The 21,444-nt window shown below is 50.0% G+C and overlaps 1 protein-coding gene across 6 annotated transcripts in view; it reads right to left on the reverse strand.

The window, feature by feature from the left end:
• Positions 1-17,117, reverse strand: part of MTA1 (metastasis associated 1) — a 90,884-nt gene extending 73,767 nt beyond the window's left edge. For all 6 annotated transcript variants that reach the window (XM_082312223.1, XM_082312221.1, XM_082312220.1 and 3 more), the window contains exon 1: positions 16,945-17,117. In XM_082312223.1, coding sequence (XP_082168349.1) covers positions 16,945-16,972 — 28 coding nt within the window. In that variant the 5' untranslated portion in view covers positions 16,973-17,117. The remainder of the gene's footprint in view (positions 1-16,944) is intronic.
• Between the last annotated feature and the right edge of the window lie 4,327 nt (positions 17,118-21,444).

Here is a 21,444-nt window from a genome sequence, read left to right on the forward strand (position 1 = left end):
TATGCAACTAATGGAGACCTATTTCCCATTACTCAAATTACCTGGAAAAGGGTTTCTTCCTCTCTGCGAGTAATGCAGAGTGCACTGCAAATCACATAAAACAGAATGTGAGCAGATCAGAGGGGAGTAATCTGCATTGTTCATAGAGATTTTAAATACTGTAATTAAAATTAAAATGCTATCCTGCACAGAGAAATGCTCGAGTTGCTGTTCCACACATACAACGGAAATTTTAAGTTCAACAAACTACCCTCCAAACTGATGCTTTAGCAGGTGAGAGCACTCCTCTTTAATTGTTCCATAAACAACAAAACCAGTGAAGGCTGGTTCCCTACACAGCGGGTTTAAAGGAGGTACAGCACCATGCTCCATCGACCCCTACGCTCCAAAACACCTCCTTGCCCCTTGAGCAGCACTTCCCCTTCATCTCCAGCTTCCTCCCATGCCGTGGAAGTGCATCCTTCTCATGCTGCCTACCCAACTAATACTACTCCCAGTTTGCTCTCAGGACAGCAGCTACAACTGCGCACGCGCATACACACACGTCGGATAACAGAAACCCTCTACAGGCCCCCAGCAATCCAGTTGTCAATGGGAGACATCCTGTATGCGCACAGCTGCCAGCCTCTGTGCCCTGGGCTGAAAGTGAGGATGGGGAAAGAGATAAAATTAACAAACCTCTGAACAACAGGAAGATACGCATCTCAGCTCCTACCCCAGAACAGGAAGGAAAGAGTATACTAAACCAAAAAATAAAGTCTAGGGAACAGAAAAGTAGAGCCTGATAGCAAGCAAAACAAGTCAGACTCTTCAAACACAACAGACTGTCTATCCTTGCTAATTTATTGGCTTTCCTACTTACAGGACTGAAGGCCCAGCCTATCCACTCTGCACCCCACAAGCACAGCACGTCTCCTTACCAACAGCAACAGCCATAAACACACGAAGCTCACCCCTTACCACCCAACCACCGGAACGAAGGCTGGAGACTCAATCCCATACCTTCACAACAGCTTGCAGCTTAAACTCACAACCCCTGAATTAATCAGCCACGCATGCACATCACGACTGTAATTAACAGCATCACTTGTGGACATTAGGGAATTCCCTATGATCAGGCTAAAGCAATGACTGAGAAGTGTGGCAATACCACAAGACAGTAAGGACCATCAAGCACATCACCACCTTCTGACACAAACTCAAGATTTATTTCTTCCTCTTGCCTGCACTGTTACACAGCAGAAGTACCCGCGTAAGTGAATCTACCAAAAAAGCCTTTCTATCCTATAACTTTTTTTTTTCTGAACCTGAGAATATAAACAATTTACTAGAAAACAATGGTATATTACACAGGTAGTGAACTGCTATAACACAGATAGACAAACATACTTGCAACAGTACAGCAGCTAAAACTCGAATGGCAGCCTACAGACCACAGAAGATGGACATTTTCCACAAAGGCAGTTAAATAATTGTTCTCAATTAGCAACAAACATAACAGACTTTCTTTTTGCTCTCATGTACTTTTAAGACATTATTGCAGAATAGCTTCCCCCTCTGCCCTCTTCATGTCAGCTGTTGATAAAGTCTACATCAGCCCATGGAAAAGAAAATCAGGAGGGGGTACCGCAAAATAAAGAACATACACTGTCTAGAGGTCATATATTTATAAGATTAGACATGTCTGAGCTACCTAATAACCTTAGGGGCTTTTAGATGATCAAGTTGCAAAAATGCCCAAAAGTATTTTTATCCTTCCCAACTTACATTTGCCTTTCAAGCTACAAGCGCCTTCTGAGGACTGACCTCGCTGAATACTCCCTACCTTACCTCCAGAAAGTCTTACACACTGCATACTGCATTAGCCTACAGATGTACTCAGGACACCAGGGAGGCCGAAGCCTTCCTCTTCCCACGCTCACTACCGCTGTCGGGTACAACGTGCGTTTCCAGACATGTGATAAAGAAGTAACTGCACAGTTGCAAATATTTCTCCTGCCCAATCCACAATGCTGCTGCCCTGAATTAAAGATGAGCATCGAGAGACTGCATAAACTTATGATGACCTGCTTACTTTATGACTTATCTTACGGGAAATGTATGCCTCCTCATACTCTGGATTTCCAGTTCAACTTTGGGCCAGTTTCTTTCAGCAAGCTCCAGTTTTCAAATTATTCAGCAGTTTGGTCCCAAAACTGTGAATCACTTTACATTTTGGATAATACAATCCCTCCCGGTCCACGTTCTCATTAAAGAGGAGGCTGGAGAGGCTAACACTGCTTTCAGCCTACAAGTCAAGCAATCTCACCTGGCAGAGCCCACGACCCATTGCCTTTTGGCTGTTCAAAAAACAGCACCACTCTCAGCAGCTGTCACCTGATGAAATGTTTAGTTACAGGACAGATAGAGTTTCAACAGAGAAAGCCTTACCAGCACAATATTTTCATTACCAGAAATGCAAAACTGAAACAGTTGTTTCTGTTGCTAAAAGAATTGTAAGGTCCAATACACCTGGCAGTATACCTGAACCAGGTATTTACAATTAATGTCTTTCACGGATCGACAAAGCTAGTAAAGATATACTGTCAGCACAAGTTCAATTCATATTTATTGGACAGTAGTATTTGTGGCTACTGCATGCAAAGGATGCTTGCTGCCTTGTCCTCAGCTTGCTGCGCTATGGGCAACACCACTACTACCACTCAGCTCCTTAATAAAGGAGTGGAAATGGAGCAACAACCCAAGCACGCAAGGTATCTAAAATACCTATAGTCATTTAGTGAGGAACATGGCAAAAGCAAGCACCATCTCCTGCGGAAATCTCCACTCCATACTGTTAACAGCAAACCATCACTAAATTTAGTAAGGATAGGTGGAGGTACCCCAGTTAAATCAAGCTAACTTTGCTCTCCTGAGCAAAGCGACCAAGTCAAAAGGCTCACGAGGATAGAGATCAAAATACATAACCCTTGACTGAAATCTTTAACCGAGATGCACGTCTCAAAAGGGACCATACTCGTGAGAAGAATACACTGCTCACACCACATGCTCCTGAGGCTAGCTGCCCAGTCTCAATAAAAAGGCTTCGCCACCACAAAACAGGGAAAAATTACCTAAGCGTCAAGTTTTCACTGCTAAAGCAGAAAGCCTGTTTTTCACCAACGGACCAAGATTAACACACCACTGCACCACTTCCTTAAGCCCGAAGCCTGCAGTAAATTTCCTAGATATAAATTAGCAACGACAGCTCAACTCTGTGCATGCACGTCCATCCAGAACAGTGACTACCCTGTTTCTAAACACGCAGTGAACAGTCCCAAGTCCGGTAAAAACAGACAAGGCTTCCTTCAGCAAGGAAGGCTGCCATCCTCAAGAGCTACCGGTCACAGGACCCAGCAGGCTCTGGCAGTCAGTCAAATGTTTCAGGTCACCATCAGGTCTACAGACGTCGCAAACTCGGTTCAAAGGAGGGTGGGATGGCTCCACGCACAAGCAAAGCGATACACAGCCAAATTCTCTTGATGTACTTGCAGCTTCTCAGACTGGAGCCAGAAAACACTCTTAAAGGAACTGTTGCAGCCCTACCCTTCCTTTTACGATTTCCTACTTCAGCCTGGCAGTTAATAGTCTTCACTTGGGAGATTCTACAGCGTGACTCCTCTGCTAGCTCCCATAGCTTTCCAGGTTCAGTAGATGTTGAGAGTTGGCCTACGCAGGGAGTTGTATGAGCACACTCCCTCCAAAATAGCAGTTATGTCTAGTTAATTACACACTGAAATTATATGTATAGAAAATCTTAATTTACAATGCTGTTTTGTAATTATGTAAAATGTTTGTTTCTCCTATGAGACCAGCCCTTGCAATGGAAAGTTGCTTTTACCCTCCTGGAGGGTGTGCAGACAGCGTAACAAGGGTGCCTACACAATCCTGAGCCTATAGGGATGTACTGGGACAACAACATCCTAGATATTAGAAAATAAATACATCATCATAACACCCATGTGCCAAGCACTTTAGTGGTAAGCAAGCATACAGCCTCTCCAGATTCTATCAGCTCATATAATATACTGTAAAACCTCAAAAAAAAAAAAAAAAAAAAAAGGATTTATAGATGTAGATATACAAGGATATGCAGTATGTTCAGCTCAACTTCCCCTTTCCACCCCTTCTCCAAGAAAAACAACATGACTTGAAAGAACCCTGGAGCTGTGAAGTGAAGAGTCCGGATACGTGCAAGGAAAGGACAACTCAGTTTCATTTAATAAACTAAACCCTCTATAACGACAATCAAATTCCAAGCATGCATCTACACACATACGCAGGCAGAAGCGCCGCTAAGACTGCTTTGTACTAAAGGAAGCTCAGCCTCACGTATTCAAAACGCATGGCAGAAGTCCATGTTCTCAGTTTCATACCAGCTTCTACTCTTATTTTCAATAATAAAACATAGAACAAGATGCCATTCCGGCCCCCGGCAGTGAGAAGGAAAAAAAAAAGTGGCAAATTCATAAATATACAAGTGAGAAACCCATGTACTTTTTGCCAAGTCCCCATGAAACACCCACCTGTACGAAAATGGGTAGAAGCTGATAATCAGTGCAAACAGCAATACCTTATTTTGGCACACTTTAATATCAAACTTCAACTCAGAGTCAGCATGCTTGTAACAAACAGGTAGATGATTTTCTCGAGTTTGTTAATTCATCTCTTTTTCTAATGGCTAAACTCTTTATTTCTAAAGGTGGGTTGCCCTGGAGAATGTGATCGAAGCCATGAACACAAAGAAGCAGGAATAGGCTTTTATCTCCTCATCTTTAAAATGCCCAAATTGTAAAAAGCTCAAGAAACAAGGGTTATCTACTCGTGCATACAGTGAACAAAACATTCACATTACATTTTCTTCCAAATGTGCAGAACTTGTACCTAGAAAAGGACAGCCAAAATAACTTGGCTGTTGAGATGAAACCTACGTATCAGTTTTTCTAACTTGCATCCAAAAATCCAGGTTCAATATTCCCCAAACCGTAACCCTAAAGTAGAAGAAATTCATGGTAAGGTCCATGTAATAGGACTACAGATTATGCACAGACCTATACAAAAGCTGACACAAACTTTTATCAGTGCAAGCTCTCCTCATGTAGTAAGAGATGCTAAAAAAAACAAACAAAAAAAAAACCAAACTAAACCAACAAATAAACCCAAAACCAAACCTCTGAAGGACCTGTAATGGTTACAAACAAAAACTCAAATATCTACCACACAGAACTCTACTCTAGCTAAGAAATATTCTCTACCTTTTTGGAGCAAAAAACCCATGTAAGTTAATGACATGCAACTTGCTTGGACAAACTGACAGTTGCTTGATCCAGTTTAAACTCTGAAACATTAAGAGATTTGGAACTTCCCAAAGGTCTTCTGTTCTTTGTTTTACATCACGTCAGAGGGGGGAAGAAAAATTCCTGTCCATTTTTTTGCCTGATTCTTAGTGAAACAAGGTTTATGTGACTCCATTATCCATGCATTAGTTCTTCCCTATTAACTCCTGAACCCTTTGTTTGATTTAAAACATTTCACAGAGGGACAGAAGTCTCAAAGATAATTAAGTTCTGATCACTGTTCCCTATCTTAAAAACATAAGATACTTAAACTACAAGAGTAAGTGAGAAAGGTAAAACAGACAGTTGAGAGATATGAAATGGTTCCCATTTCAGAAATAATTAATAGACTAGGTTTTAAAGCAAATCACTGGAGATTCCGCAGTGTTTGGGGGAAATTATCAAAAGTGCTCGCTTTCTTACACACCTCCCAACACCTCTATTGTCAGTGCTGTTCAAGGCAGGTCCTGGGCTCAATTAACTTTGGATCCGATTCATTATGACCAAGTGTGTTCCCAAACGTCTGCCCTCTCTGCCAGGGAAGAAAGCAGGTATTCTGCCTAGCAGCAACAATCTAGAGACTCAAGATCTCAGCTCTGGACGAGGCACAGAGTCCATACATACGGTACCTTTCCCAGTAAAAGTGCAAAATTACAAAGGAGTGGGAGCAGAAGAAGGGGAAGAACCACTTCACGGAAGAAAGAACACAAATTTTAGATAAAGTCAACATCCTTATTTCTGTTCCTTACAGCACTGTTGTCTGTTTTCAGTTGCAGAAGATCTGTGGAAAAAACCAAAGGACAGGAATCTGCTGCTACTTGTGAAAAAGAAGTTATGGGTGTCAGCTGTACTTCATGGGTCACTCTTCTTAGACAATCATAGAATCATAGAATTGATGAGGTTGGAAAAGACCCTTAAGATCATCGAGTCCAACCGTTAACCTATCACTGCCAAGGCCACCACTAAACCATGTCCTCGAGCACCACGTCTACCCGTCTTTTAAATACCTCCAGGGGTGGAGACTCAACCACTTCCCTGGGCAGCCTGTTCCAATGCCTGACTACCCTTTCAGTGAAGAAGTTTTTCCTAATATCTAAACTTCCCCTGGCGCAGCTTGATGCCGTTCCCTCTCGTCCTATCCCTTGTTACTTGGGAGAAGAGACCGACCCCCACCTCGTTACAACCTCCTTTCAGGTAGTTGGAGAGAGCAATAAGGTCTCCCCTCAGCCTCCTCTTCTCCAGGCTAAACAACCCCATCTCCCTCAGCCGCTCCTCCTAAGACTTGTGCTCTAGACCCTTCACCAGCTTCATTGCCCTTCTCTGGACACGCTCCAGCACCTCCATGTCCTTCTTGTAGTGAGGGGCCCAAAAGTGAACACAGTACTCGAGGTGCGGCCTCACCAGTGCCGAGTACAGGGGCACTATCACCTCCCTGGTCCTGCTGGCCACACTATTCCTGATACAAGCCAGGAAGGCAAGAACTATGCCGTGCTGAAGTAACTGCTACTAGGGATGCCAGCTTAAAGGTAAGGTAGGGAGAGACTGTGTACAAACAAGACTTGAAAAGAGAATCTGTGAGAATCCTGGAAATAAAATTAAGCTTCCAAAGTACTACCCTGAGGATAAAGAAGCAATTCTGCTGCTAGAAATCAATTATATGGCAGTACAAGGAAACCCATTTCAATTAATCCACTCCCAATATCCCAGCTGTAACTGAGGCAATTTGCATGTGGCGCTGACCCTTTAGGTTCACTAAGTCAACTCCCCCCAGCTTCCTCCAGGACAAGCATACAGTAAATATTCTGGGAGAACCAACTTTTTTATTCTCTGCTTTACATGAGATAGCCAAGCATGGTCTGAAGTCCTCTGGCCACAAAGCCTGGTCTGTATTACCTCTTCTGCCACTTCAGTTCCCAAGGATGTAGCTATACAAACGTTTTCTGCAGTAGCAAAGCTGTGAGCCTATGTAATTTCAGCTGCGCCAGTACAACCCTTTGTGGAGCAATACCATGAACCAGCTCACAGAAATAGTCCAGGCTTAAAAAAAGAAAAATCCTTCCCCAAAGGTGGGTTGTAAGGGAAGACTGGGATGGTCTAATTTACAGAAGAGCCAGAGAAACACTTGAGCAGATAGAGAAACTAGTAAGAAGAGAACTCCTTAAATCATGGGGGAGTATGGGGGGGGCAGGGACAGGAGACAGGGCCACACATGGGAGAGGAGTAGCCTCAAACTGCACCCTAACATTCATCTTCTCTAGCAGCCAAGGGAACAGCCTGTTCCATTGCAATTCTCATTGCTAAGGACAGATAAGGAAAACTTTATTTTCCAAAAGAGACTTAGGCAGCACAGAAGATGACAAGAAATCAGCTTCATGTTCCCTGAAAGTATCTCAAGAGTTGCAAAACAAGAACCTCTGAAGTACTCAGACACCAAGTTTGGTATCACTCTCAAGAAACAAACAAAACAACAATACCAAAAAGTTGTGGTTTTTTGTTTGGGTTTGTTTGTTTAAGTGCAATATTCCACTTCAGTTAGTCAAGGTGAATTAATTGCTTAGGCCATGGTATGACAGTATAAAGTCCAGGAGCTGGGGTTTCAGTGCCAGATCAAAAACATCATGGCTTCACAATGTAAAACACAGACGAACCATAAACTCCTGCCATAGTTTTGCAGATGTTTCTTCAAACAAGCGTGCCAGTGAAGCTGATTCATCCCCCGCCCTCTCATACCACCCCCTCAAGTTATGACAGCTTCTCCTTGGATGGGAGGAGGCAGAGACGCACGTGGGAAACCTGATTAGGAACCCACCCGGGTCAAAAAAATTGTCTCCCAACCAAACCAATTCCCCGACCTGCTTCGCTGCACAGGCAGGCCGAGCTGCGTAAGCCCAGCTGAGGAAGCGACGTGAGGACAGTAACAAGTGTCTGCGAGCAGGCGCTGCTTAAATCGACACTGCTACCAAAAGAAACATCCCCGAAACTGTCTCACTTGGCTGGTTCAAATTTGCTCAGATGCTGACAACTTAACTCTCTAAGGACAAGCTCTGTGCTAAATCAGGAGTCATCTGCTCACACCACACTAACTTTATGCTTGGTCAAGTATCGTCTGTCCTCCTACGTCTTGCATAAAAGCATGAAGTCCCCGAATTAACCAGAGCACATCATGTGCAGTTTAACAGAAACATTACCATGGGCCACATCTGACACAGTTCACGATTGGTGATCTGGCAACGCGCAGAACCAGAGCTGTGAAATCCCAGGCGCCACGAAGACTAAACAGCTTGTGAGTAGCACACGTGTTAAAGATTGGAGAAGCCTAAATTTTTTCTTTCGCTTGCAAACTCACTTTAAAGCTGCCAACTAACTTCTTCACTTTCCTTCATTGATCAATGTCAAGTAAAAATTATCTCGGGAACACTCCTCCTTCCTAAAGACAATCCAGCCAAAGAGCTGGAAAAGGAGACCGCATGCATGGTTGCTTCTAGGCTGGGCTACACCGCCTGAAAGCTTCGCCAGTACTTCACAGGTCCTTCTCCTGAAAGTGATTCATCTGCCTCCTCACTTACTTCAGCAAGCAGAAACTGAGGTTTAGTTAGGAGTGATGTATCAAAAACAAACAGATGTTTAATTCTGCACAGAGATCACAAAGAAAACCTCATTCTTCAAGACTTAGGCTTTCCCTTACAGATTAAGGGGATAATAAACGGAGGAAGCCTTCACGTTTCTCACAAGACACAAACGCTACTCATGCTCACATGCCAGAGGCAATGGAGATGTTCGTAAAGGACAAGTCCCCACACTGGCAGTAAACTGATTACCCAAGATACCGATCAGGGGCTTTGCTTGAGGGGACTCCTCTGTTCAGTCAGGCCTAGGTCTCATCCAACCATCAGAGCTTCTAAGTAAACACAAACATCGTTCATGGAGGTCAAGCTGAAATTTCAAGGGTTTTTTGTGAAGCAAACACGTAAATTGAAGTACACAGGCTGTTGTCTTTACAGGCTGAATTCTTTGCTGAGGTAAGAATGGTTTCCATAGGTCTTGAGGCATCAGTGTTTAATCCACTAAGAATCTTCCAAAAAAGACTGGTGTGCAAGAAGCGCAGGAGCAGCACGGAGGAGAAGACAAGGCGTTTCCTGAAGCTTCCAAAAAGAACACTGTGTTCCTTAAATTCATCTTAGGCTTTACTGTATATTTAAAGAAAATTTGTGAAATGTATGAACATAAAAAGGTTGCCAGATATATTTCAAACATAACAGAATTTAAGCTTTAATATCCAGCACCAACTCTGAGGACCTCGCAATGTGTTAACCTCCAGAAACAGCTGTATCCCATATCGTACTGGACATGAGAAACTTGCCATCTGCAATGGAGAATAAATTAAATTATTCATCTAAGCACCAGGGTTCAACCCCCTTTGAACTGTGACACAACAAAGTTCCTCTTAAAAGAAGGTTGTGTCTTTTTTAATGTGTAAAATTCCTCGATGTCTTTCCTTACTGAAATGCTTTCTTACACATTAAATAATTACAGCAGAAACTCATTAGTTCTTGTTAACAACAGACAGTCCAACAGACCAAATTTGGTTTTACAAGTAAAGAGGAGAGGAGGAATCATACCAGACTTTAAAAACCACTTTGAAGCAGGGCCTCTGTATATTAGATCTACGGCAGTGAGTTCCAAGATACTAAAGAGCTAGAACCGTAATATCTCACAAGAGCACCTTTCTCGGCAGTTCCAGTTATCTAAACCTCACGGGAAACTCAGGCAAAGCAGCTGAAGGGCTTGGTCAGTTACCTGCTTGGGGATTTAAAAAAATAATGATCTTGCAAAGCAGTAAGATACAGTGTAAAAAACCCTTACTTGGTGCAGAAGTAACCCTGACTTAACGGATTACTTGCTGCCAGAAGATGTGCACAACTATGAGGAGGCGACCTCCAACAGTTCATACCCAGGCTTTCAGACAACCCCAAACTGCTCAGGAGTAGTTTATAAATCAAAGTACAAACAATAACAGCAACCACCTTATTCTCCTCCTACTGGGGAGAGATTAAGTACTCTTTATTTATTTAAAGTTAGAATGTTCAAACATCAAAAGTTGCTTGCAAAACAACAACTAGATGCAAGTCAAAGGAAAATCTCTTACATTCACCCAAAATCTCATTAGTTAAACTAAAGGAAATGCTTAAAGAGTTTAAATGTCCCTTTTCCACAATTTCTTATCAAGTGTCTTTTATTCACCATCAGTGAAAGGCACAACACACAAACAAGACCGATGGGCTCCAACAGCTGGCCAAGGAGTAAAACAGAGCGTGGGCACAGCCGAGGTGTGGCTCGGCTGCCCACCAAACCACTGCCAGCCCCCGCCGCAGGCAGGCGGTGTCCCCCCACCCCAGCCCTCCCGGCAGGCCCCAGCCTCCCACGCACCAACCCCGGGAACTGCATAAACTCACTAACCCAGCAGAAAACCGTCCCCGTCGCTGTGCTGACTTTCTAACGGACCAGCGACACCAACCTGGCCAAAAAGGCAGCCAAGAAAAACGAGAAGAGGCAGTAGGTGAGCACCACCCTGCTGGGGACAAGGAGGGGGGAAGCCAGATTTCCCCCCTTTGGCAGAAGCAAGCTTAGTGCCTTTGCTCCATTTTGCAAACGGCTCTACAGCTATTACAGAGCCACGGAGCGCGTATCAACACAATTGTTATAGGTCTAGCCCCCAAACACACCTAAGCTGGCTGACAACACGCTCCCCACCACGCAACATTTCGCAATTAAAGACCAATGAACGCTGAAGCAGTCTGATATGGGGGAGAGGAGGAAGGAAAGGAAGACTGTAAAACACACAAAGATAAACTCTTGTATAACTAGAAACAATAAAAGGAAAAGATGAAGAAACCCACTGCCTGGCTGTTGCTGAAAGGCGATAAGCTAGAAGCTGTCCTATATTTATTAGGACCAATGACCGCAGAAACCCATTAGTAAGCTGCAAGAATAAACTCTCATTTTTATTATCTTTACTGGCTATTTAATACCTCCCTCCACTAAACCTGCTATCAGCTCAGGTTACCTTCAAATATTCCACTTCAGCTGAAAGTTAATAAAGAAAAAAAACAAACAAAACAAAACAAAAACAAAAAAAACCAACAAACACAACCAAAACAGAAATATCCCACCCCTCCTGCAACCCAAAATACATACACACTGATAACGAAGCAAGGGGACAGGAAAGGGTTTACACATGCCCCTGCAGTTAAATTATCTGAATTACGTGCTCCAGATCTGGACTCACCAACATGCTTCTATGCAAGCTTAACAGCTCTGTACCTCAGTTCCTTACCAGGAAAAGCATAGAAAATTGTTATTGACATCATTGTGATGTCAAGAGGACCAATGCACCCATCCACTCGCAGCTCTGCGGCAGCAGCACGGATGTCAGGAGTCGTACACCGCCAGGAGAGTCTGGATGCCAAACGGGGGTATGTAATGGGATGGGGGGCAGGTCAAACTGCAGTCCCCAGCCATGCATTAATAACACCCTATAATAACGGACAGATGATGTCATGCTGCCATTCTTAAAAACTTTGGGGATGGCTACGCTGAAACGAGAAGTATGACTGCAGCACAGACAGGCACACCAATACCAGGTCTAATCCAGTGAGCGAGAATAACACCACCAAGTAAGTTGCGGAGCTTCAGTCTCCAACACACTGGAACAAAGCTGCTGGGAATCTTAGGTGCCCATGCCAGGCACCGTGGGGCCATAATTTCACTTACTGTAATCATGCTAGATACAGCTGGCACATATGTGCTTGACTGACCTGTGATCATACCTTCCAATGCCATTTAAACACACCTTAAATGTACCACAGACTCAAAAGCGGTGATAATTCTGTAGCCTAGTATGCTCCCAAAGAAGAAGGTAACTCTTAAAAGTCAAAAACATATAAAAAACCTTTTCATCTAAAAGCATAAACTGACATTTGTCTCAGCAAAAGTGTTGGCTTCAATAGCTCTTCCTCCATCCTTCCTCTCCTTTCTTTCCCCGTCCCCTTGTTCCCAGCCCTCCCACTGAGCCCATTCAGCTGTTCACACAGTCCCACAGTGAACCAGATCGGGTAGCTGATGCAGATTAAAAATAATCCAGGAAAAAACAAAGAGTGAGGAGGAGGGAAGGTGGAAAAATTTCAGTTCCTCAAATCAGTGCAAGATGGAAATGCAAAAGTCATTGTTTCACTGCATCAAGGGGATGCCACAGGGTGCAGAAAACCTGCAGCGGGGCTCAATCAATTCCCACTACCAAAGAAATACTTGTTGTACGTACTACAGTTAAACTCTCCCGGAGAAGGTGACGACAGAATAGCTGTTGGGAAGTCTCTTGATACCGAGATGACCTGTTCTCTTCCAGGCAGCTGACACAGCACTCTCCTGAAAGCGGAGCCTGGCACTAGCCAGAACAATGAACATCTCTCTCCCACATGCATTTTTTCATGAGAGGCCCCAAATTCCAGCTCAGAGGTCTCAAGCTTCTCAGATCTGGTGTTTATCCAACATTCCCATACGGTCTGTGATCATGCAGACTGCCAGTCCATGAAGCAGCAGGCCAGCCCACCACGGCTCCTTCCAAGCAAAAGCAGCCCACTCTCATCATGCTGCCATTTATTTCATGGCTGTACGGCAGCTGTTACGAAAATCTTCACCTCTGCTACACTGGAGGCAGGCAATTCCAGGATTTCCTTCTGGACAATGAGTCAGATCCCATGCTTCATTTTGGAATTTGATACCCTGGCATCTTCCCTACACATTTAAAAAGTTTCACATCCCCTGTGAACCGGTGCTAGCTTCTGAGTGTACCATTTGTATTGGCAACCAACCCCCACCTCTATCAGAAATGTACCAGGAGGAACTTGGCAGGAACCAGGAGAACCAGCTGCTTTCTCTAAGCAACTTGATGCCACCAGTCAACTTACCCAGAGAGTCTTACAACCATTCAAGTGGCAGCTCCTAATCCCCCAGCACGCTCACTCTGCTACACAACACCGAGGAGAAGACTTGCATGTCACCTTCGGTCCCCATAGCGCAGGCTCCTCAGCTCCTCTATACAGGAACTACCGTACAGCAACATTAAAAGAGAGCAAGACAGTTCACGTCCCCTGGAAGAGCTGTCAACTATGCATTTACAGTCAGTCTTTATCAGAGAAGTGCAATCCACCTATTGGTTTCTGAAAACAAAAATTTAGGCCAAAAGTGATCACCATCCTTTCTAAGTCAACATAGACTTCGAGGAGCACTATCGATCTATAGCGAACAAGCTGCTTTTAGTAGCTGTTAGGTCTGGAGTTCATGCAATACAATTCAGTAGCCACAAGAGTAATAACAGATTATCTGCTGAATGTTTGTCTTCCAGTGGGAAGTATATGAAATGACTATGCACAAATCCCATTCAGGACTTAATCCTGCCCCAGAGTTCACACTCAACCTCAGCGCACAAAACCATTAATGGGAGATACCAGCACCAGAGGTCAGAAACAATACAATAATACAAACTCCTCCGGCTCAGGCTGAACAGAGCGCTCACACAGAAACAGCTGCATCCATCCATATGTTGATCTTGGTAATATGTCAAATCAAGACTTCATCCATATGTACAATAAGAGAGCACTGTAACCTTGGCTATCAGCCAGCTGCCTTGCCCTCTGCCCAGAAAGGTTACACAGCAAATCCTGGACACCATTTCCAAGTACACGAAGGACAAGAAGGTGATTGAGACCAGCCAAAACAGATATGCCAAAGGCAAATCACACCTGACTAACCTGACTTCCCTTCTGGGACAAAAAGACCGGCTCTGTAGCTGAGGGGAGAGTAGGGGGTGTTGCACACCTTGACTTCGTGTCAAAGGCCATGCTAAGTCTCCCACGGCATCCTTCGAACCAAAGTGCTGAGATGCGGCCTGTATAATCAGACAATAAAGGTGGGAGGGAAACTGTCTGAAACGCCAGGCTCAAAGGATTGTGATCAGCAGTACAACCTTCACCTGGCTGCCGGTTACTAATGGCATCCCTCGAGGATCAACACTGGGGCCAGCCCTGCTTAGAAGTTTTTTAATGACCTGGACAGGGACTAGAGCACACTCTCTAAAAGTTTGGGGACTTGGGAAAAGCATACCGCATGCTGGAGGGCAGGGCTGCTATTCAGAGGGAATTCCAACGAGCTGGAAACTGGGCTGACAGAACCTCAGGAAGGTCACCTATGGGTAGAGCAAAGCCCCGCATCGGGGGTGGGATAACTCCCTGCAGTGGTACAGGCTGTCGGCAAAGCATCTCTGCAGGAAGGCACCCAGTAAAACACCAAATTGCCCAGGAGCCAGCAACGCACCTTTGCAGCAAGGGCGGCCAGCACTGCCGTGTTAGCAGGAGTGCAGCTGGCAGGGTGAGGGGACGGATCCTGCCCCTCTCCTAAGCACTCGTAAGACCACTTGGAGAGCTGGGTCCAACTTGGGCTCCCCAGCACAAGCGACATACAGGAAGGAGTCCAGCAGAGGCCACCAAGGCGGTCAGTGCTGGAGCACGGGACATACAAAGAGAAGCAGAGAGAGGCAGGTTAGGTCAGCCTGGGAAGGAGAAGGCTCAGGGGAGATGTTACTGCTGTCTACAACCCCTGAGCAGGAGCTGTTGTGCAGACGGGGCCAGGCTCTTCTCAGAGATGCGCAGGGATAGGACGAGGGATGAGGGACAAGGGGCACCAGCTGGAACACGAGAAAATCCAACCAGGCACAAGGAAATAAGTATTTGCAATAAGCATAGTCAAACACTGGACAGGGCCCAAAGTAAGGGCAGCATCGCCATCCTTAGAGACATTCAGAACCAGGCCGGACACAGCCCCAAGCACCCTGCTCTAATGGGACAGCTTCTAGCAGGAGGTCGGCCTAGAGATCTCCAGCGGTCCCTTCCCACCACCCGTGGGGTGCACAGTACAGATTTTGCCATACAAAATACTAGAGATGACGTTCCACACAAGACTGGCGCCTATAACATTAAATGCCAAACAATAATTTCCAAGAAACAATTCCCTTCGCAAGTCACACCAGGAACCGAGCTGTAAATTTCCACAACTCATCTCACCCTTCATCCTTCTACACTCAGCATCTCCGAGCTGACATAACGCTACACGCACTCTATCAACTTGTAGCAACCCAAGAAACAAAGCCGGGACAGCCAAGAGGCACACCTTATCCCACTATGAAACCAAGTGCAACCAGAAAAAAAAAGTACAAACGTGACAAAAGAAGTGACGTTTTTCAGAGCACAAAGTAAGGGTAGGCCAGAAAAGCAGAAAGAACAGAAAGTAGTTGTTGATGGAGAGCAGCCAGACAGAACGGCTTGGCCACCTTTGCTATATTTTTTCCCATGTTTACTTTACTCTGGTTTTACAGAAAGAACTCCACCAGAAGCAGAGCATTTTGAAAAGGAGGGAACCCTGCAAAAACATCTTCCCGCACATCCTATCATCCTGGGGAGAAGGAAGCTCCACAGAACAGCTTTAATAAAGGAAAATGGCCGAGCACAAATTCATGCCAGGCCACCCTCAGTTTATATTCCATAAAACGCAGTCCCAAACCCTGTTGCCTCTCCTTTCTCTTCACGTGAGTCAAAACAAAGGACAATCGGACAGGAGCGCAACCCTGAATAGAAGACTAATGGGAAAGCGTACAACAAAACAGCAAGAGTGGAAGGGGAGGCCAAGACCAGGAGGATGTGCCTCTTGCGAGTCTCCCCCCCCCCCCCCGCCACCAGCAGCCTCTGCCCATCTTTGTGCTCCTTCTTATCTCAGCAACTCCTCCTCGGTCCCCACCCCGACAACCTCGCATGACCCCCACCTAAGCAGCCACCCGCCGTCCTCTCCACCCCAGGCCCCATCCCGGGGCCCATCCCGGCGCGGCTCCCCCGCCGTGCCCCAGCCCCGCCACCCACCGCACCCTGCCCGCCGCCCCGTCCCGCAGCTGCCCCGCTCCGCCCCAGCCGAGCCCCCGCAGCCCCGCGCGTCCCCGCTCCCCGCACCCTCGGCCCCTCCGCGGCCCCACAAGGCCGCTCCGCGCCCCTCGCCCCCAGCCCGAGCCCTCCCCGCTGCGCCCCGCGCCCGCCGCTCGCACAGCCCGAGCCCACCGCCCCGCCTCGCCCCGCCGCCCGCCCGCGGGCTCCCCCGCGGCAGCCCTTCACCCCGCTTCACCCCACGCCGGGCCTGCCTCCCCGCAGCGCGCCAGGCCCCTGCCCCCGCACCTCGCCCGCCGCCCGCCCCTCCGGAGCCCCCCCAGGCCGCCCGCCCCGCCGGCCTCCCTCCCGGGCGGCCCCCCGGCCCCCGCCCGCCCCAGGCGCCGCCTGAACCCCGGCCCCCCGCCCGCCCCGCCGCTCCCCCCCGGCCTCCCGCCGCCCCGCTGGGCCGCCGCCCCGCCCCGGGCCTGCCCCGCCGCCGCGGCCCGCCGGGCCCCCGAGGCGCCGCTCGCACGCGGGAGGCAGCGAGGGGAGGGAGGCGCGGCGGGGCCGCGCCGCGGCGGGGCCGGGGCCCCGGGGGCGCTTACCTCCGACCCGGTACATGTTGGCGGCCATGCCCGGGACGGGGCCGGGTGCGGGGCGCGGGCCGCTCCCGCCGCCGCCGCCGCCTCCAGGTGCCGGATCCGCTGGAAAATGGAGGCTGGAGCGGCCGGGCGGGGGAGGGGAGCGGGGGAATTAAAGGGGCCGCGCCGGCTGCCGCCCGGCCGACAGGGAGGGAGGGAGGGAGGGAGGCGGAGGGCGGGGCGGCGGCGGGCCGGGGGCGGCGGGCCCGGGCGGAGAGGGGCCCGCCGGCGGCGGGAGGGAGGGAGGAGGAGGGAGGCGGCCCCGCCGCCCAGCCCGCAGCGTGTGAGGGCGGCGCTCCGCGGCCTGCGCCCGGCGGGAGGGGAGCGGGCCTGCCGGCGGGCAGCGCCTCTCCTCACGGGCACGCAGGGGCGCACGCCGCCGGCCCTCCCGCAGACGGCCCGCCTGTCCTCGGGCAGGCCCGCCTGTCCTCGGGCAGCCCTGCTCGCCCCTGGCCGCGCAGGCTCAGCCCTCCTCGCACACCCCGCCTGTCCTGGCGCGGGCAGCCCTCCGCTCGCACACGCACCCGGCCTGTCCTCACGTACGGCCCGGCTGTATGCACACGCTCACACACCACCTGTGCTCGCTCGCACGCCTCTGCCTGAACTCACAGCTCTCCTTACACGCACACACGGCGGGTATACTCGCAGCCCTCCTCACACACAACCCTCCTGTACTCACGGCCCTCCTCACACACACCCCTGTACTCACACACAACCCTCCTCACGCACACACATCTGCCTGGACTCACAGCCCTCCTCACACACCCCCCCCGTACTCACGCACAACCCTCGTCACGCACATGCATCCACCTGTACTCACAGCCCTCCTCACACACACACCTGTACTCACACACAACCCTCCTCACGCACACACATCCGCCTGTACTCACAGCCCTCCTCACACCCCCCCCCCCATACTCACACACAACCCTCCTCACGCACACACATCCGCCTGTACTCACAGCCCTCCTCACACCCCCCCCCCCCATACTCACACACAACCCTCCTCACGCACACACATCCGCCTGTACTCACAGCCCTCCTCACACACACCCCCCCATACTCACACACAACCCTCCTCACGCACACACATCCGCCTGTACTCACAGCCCTCCTCACACAAACACACCTGTACTCACACACAACCCTCCTCACGCGCACACACACACACACCTGGACTCACACACAACCCTCCTCATGCGCGCACACACACACACACCTGGACTCACACACAACCCTCCTCACGCACACACCTGTACTCACACACAACCCTCCTCACACACACACATCCGCCTGTACTCACAGCCCTCCTCACACACACACATCTGCCTGTACTCACAGCCCTCCTCACACACACACCCCCCACCTGTATTCACACACAGCCTCCACATACAGACACCGCCTGTTCTCGCAGCCGGCCCCCGTGCTGCCTGTCCTCACACACACAGCCCTCCTTACACCATGCGACGCCGCCCCTCGTGCTTGTACCTACATCTGCGTGGTGCTTGCTCCCTGTGTACACCCCTCCAGCCCTACACACACCTGCTCATGCCCTCCTACACCATCTCCCTCCGGTCCCCACGATGGCAAGGGGCTGCCTGGCCTGTCCCCTCCATGCCTGTGTCACCCGCTGCCCCCAAGACACTGCCACGTGGGGGCCTTCCCCCCTCCTCGGGTGTCAGCCCGAAAGGTGAAACGTAGATGACCACCTTAGCTTTCCCTTGCTCACTGACCTGGGGGTGTCACTGTCCCTTCTTCACCCATGTACTGCTCCTCTCCAGGCGTCTCCTCAGCAGCCCTGCAGCAGTTACGTGGTTGTTGAACAGTCGCTGGCAGGCTGATGCCAAAAAATACCCCAAGAAACCATCAGTCTTTGGTACATAACACCTTTACAGCAGGTCCCCCAGCAAGGGCTGACAAAGTACAGCACACAGGTGAGCGGCCATCGCCCCTGAGGCCTTCTCCACACACTTGACCAAGGCCGGATGGTGAACCCCAACGAAGAGCTACACCTCCGACGGTCAGCACAGGCAGACCTGGGGCACCGCTGGCCTCTCGGGCATGGCAGGACATGGCAGGCTCGCTTCTCGGCTCCAGTGCAGAGCTGGAGAATCCCCTCATGTTTGTTGCCTGAGCCTAAGGTGTCAGCCCAAGGCCCCTCCTCACAGTCAGACGGCCAAAAAATATCTGTCATGAAACTCTTTGCTGGAATAAGTGGTTGACGGCACAAGCAGTCATATGCTTTACCAGGGCTGGGCACGGCCACTGCCTGTGCTTGCACCCCTGGTTGTGATAAGGTCCTGAAACAGCTACACAAGACCACCCAAAACCTTGACATCTGCCAAAATACATCTGTTTGAAAAAGAACGGGGCTTTATGTTAAAATTTGCTTTGCGTGTTAGAAAAAAAACCCCAAATGTCTGACTGTCCTCAGATCCCAGTAGGGCACAGGGCTCTGCTTTCATGTTTCCAGTGCGTGCAAGGAGCACGGCGGAGCGAGGAAGGTACTTCAGGGGGTGAAAATCGGTCAGCCAAAAAAGTTCAGTGCGCAGGGCAGGGGGGGCACCACCGCAATATTTCCTCCTTTCTGCACCAGCCGGGGGGAGCACATGCCGGCACAGCTGTTGGGGACACCCCAGGCTGCTTCTGCAACCGTTCTGCAGAGCAGAAAATAATTCAGTAGGACACAGAAAAATTATCCAGAATAAATATTTACAAATCGCATCATAGGGCACTTGGTAGCTGCACACGAAGAAGCGGCCGGTCACGTGGCGCTGACTGCTCTTTCCAGATGCTAAATTGTTTTTTAAATGATAGTAACAAAACCACGTCGGAACTTCCCTGCTGTTCTGCTTCCAGGTTAAGCAATGGCTGCGGTCACCGCCGGGGCGTTGTGCAATGGGAAGGAGGGGAGCCGGCACCGGCGGCTGCAGCCTGAGGAGGAGTGGGCTCTTGCAACACCCCATCTCCCACCACCAAACCCCACTCCCACAGGTGCCACTGGCTCTCACCGCGGCAAACCCAGTCCTTCCAGACGGCTTTTGGTGCATCCTGACAGGTCATCGCTTGCATGTGACGCCTCTCGCATGGCAGCGGGGGTGCACCTCCGCTGAGAAAGGCTGAGACCTGCGGAAGGAAGACGCCGACACTTTGGGAGCCCAGTCTGGGGCTGCCTGGCAGAAATTGGCTTGTCCCAGCAGGTGTGGGTGAGGGAAGCTCTCCAGGCCCATTGCATGCCACCTGGCACACCCCGGCCCTGAACCGTCCTCGCTCCACCCAGCTCTAATTTCCTTCTCCTCCCTTCCAGAAGACAGGGGAGTGTGCCCCATGGCCCCACCGGGGCTTTGGCTTGGCAGGGATTGCTCACGCGTGCTCCCCGGTGGTGCGAGGAGCACTCTCCTCCCCGTGCCAGCTCCCGAGCCTCCCACCACCCCAGTCCCCTCCACACTTGCACCCGCCTTTCCGTGCTGAGACGAGCTCCTCCGTGGGCTCTGAAAGGTGAAGCTCAGGCTGCACCTCTTCCACACAGCTGGGCCCTTGGTGCAGGTTTACAGCTGAACCTGTGCAAAAAATGCATAGCCAAAACACAGCCTCGACCCACTTGTCTCCCCTAGCTGCCCCACGGTGTTCCCTCTGTCCTGCCAGCAGCCAGGCCCTCTCCGTGGCTTTTGGTGCTGTCTCTGCACTCAAAAGTCCCAAATTCGCCCCCTCCCAAGCTACGTACCTTCCTCATGCCTGGAGTTATCCAAGCCCCGCTCAGTGCCACCTGGGTGGGACTTGCATCCCCTCCTCCAGTAAAGGGCTCAGGCCATAAACACACCTGCAAGCCTCCCAGGCCACGCGGAGGAGCTGGGACGGCCATCAAGACCCGCGTGCTTTGAGAGCAGCCTGGCCCGCTGCGGGGAGCTCCCTTCACCCCCAGCTCCTTCCTCCACCAGCAGCCACCCCTCCTGCTCCCACCCTCAGCCAGGGGAGCACAGGGATGCAGGCTGCTCCGGCTCTGCATTCCCACTGCTGCCTCCAACGTGCTGTATCCTGGGGATGGCAGCCGTGGGCCCATTTCCCCAAATTTCTTTACCTTTCTGCCCCAAAACAGCTGCATAGCTCTTCTCTTTCCTTCTTTTCTCCACCTTCCCGCTCCCCAGCACCAAGCCCAGGTGCTGGCCACGCCACGTATCCCAGTCCCTCTCCCACCGCTCTCCCAGGAGCACACACAGCTTCAGGCTACTGCAGCCTCAGTCTTCCCCCACTGAGACCCCCCCTCGGCACCCTAACACCAGCTGTGTCCATCCAACGCAGCCCCCAGGCCAGAAACGGGAACCAGCCTGGTCCCTGCTTGCTGCGAAGGGGTGAGGACCAGGTGCTAGAGAGGGCTGTCAGATCCGGGAGAGCTGCAGGAGGCAAGCAGGTCCCTCTGGCAGAGGAGACATCGGGGGCAGGGGAGAGAGCAGCAGGCCTACAAAA

The sequence above is a fragment of the Platalea leucorodia genome (assembly GCF_965183815.1).
Source record: "Platalea leucorodia genome assembly, chromosome: 5".
NCBI lineage: Eukaryota > Metazoa > Chordata > Aves > Pelecaniformes > Threskiornithidae > Platalea > Platalea leucorodia.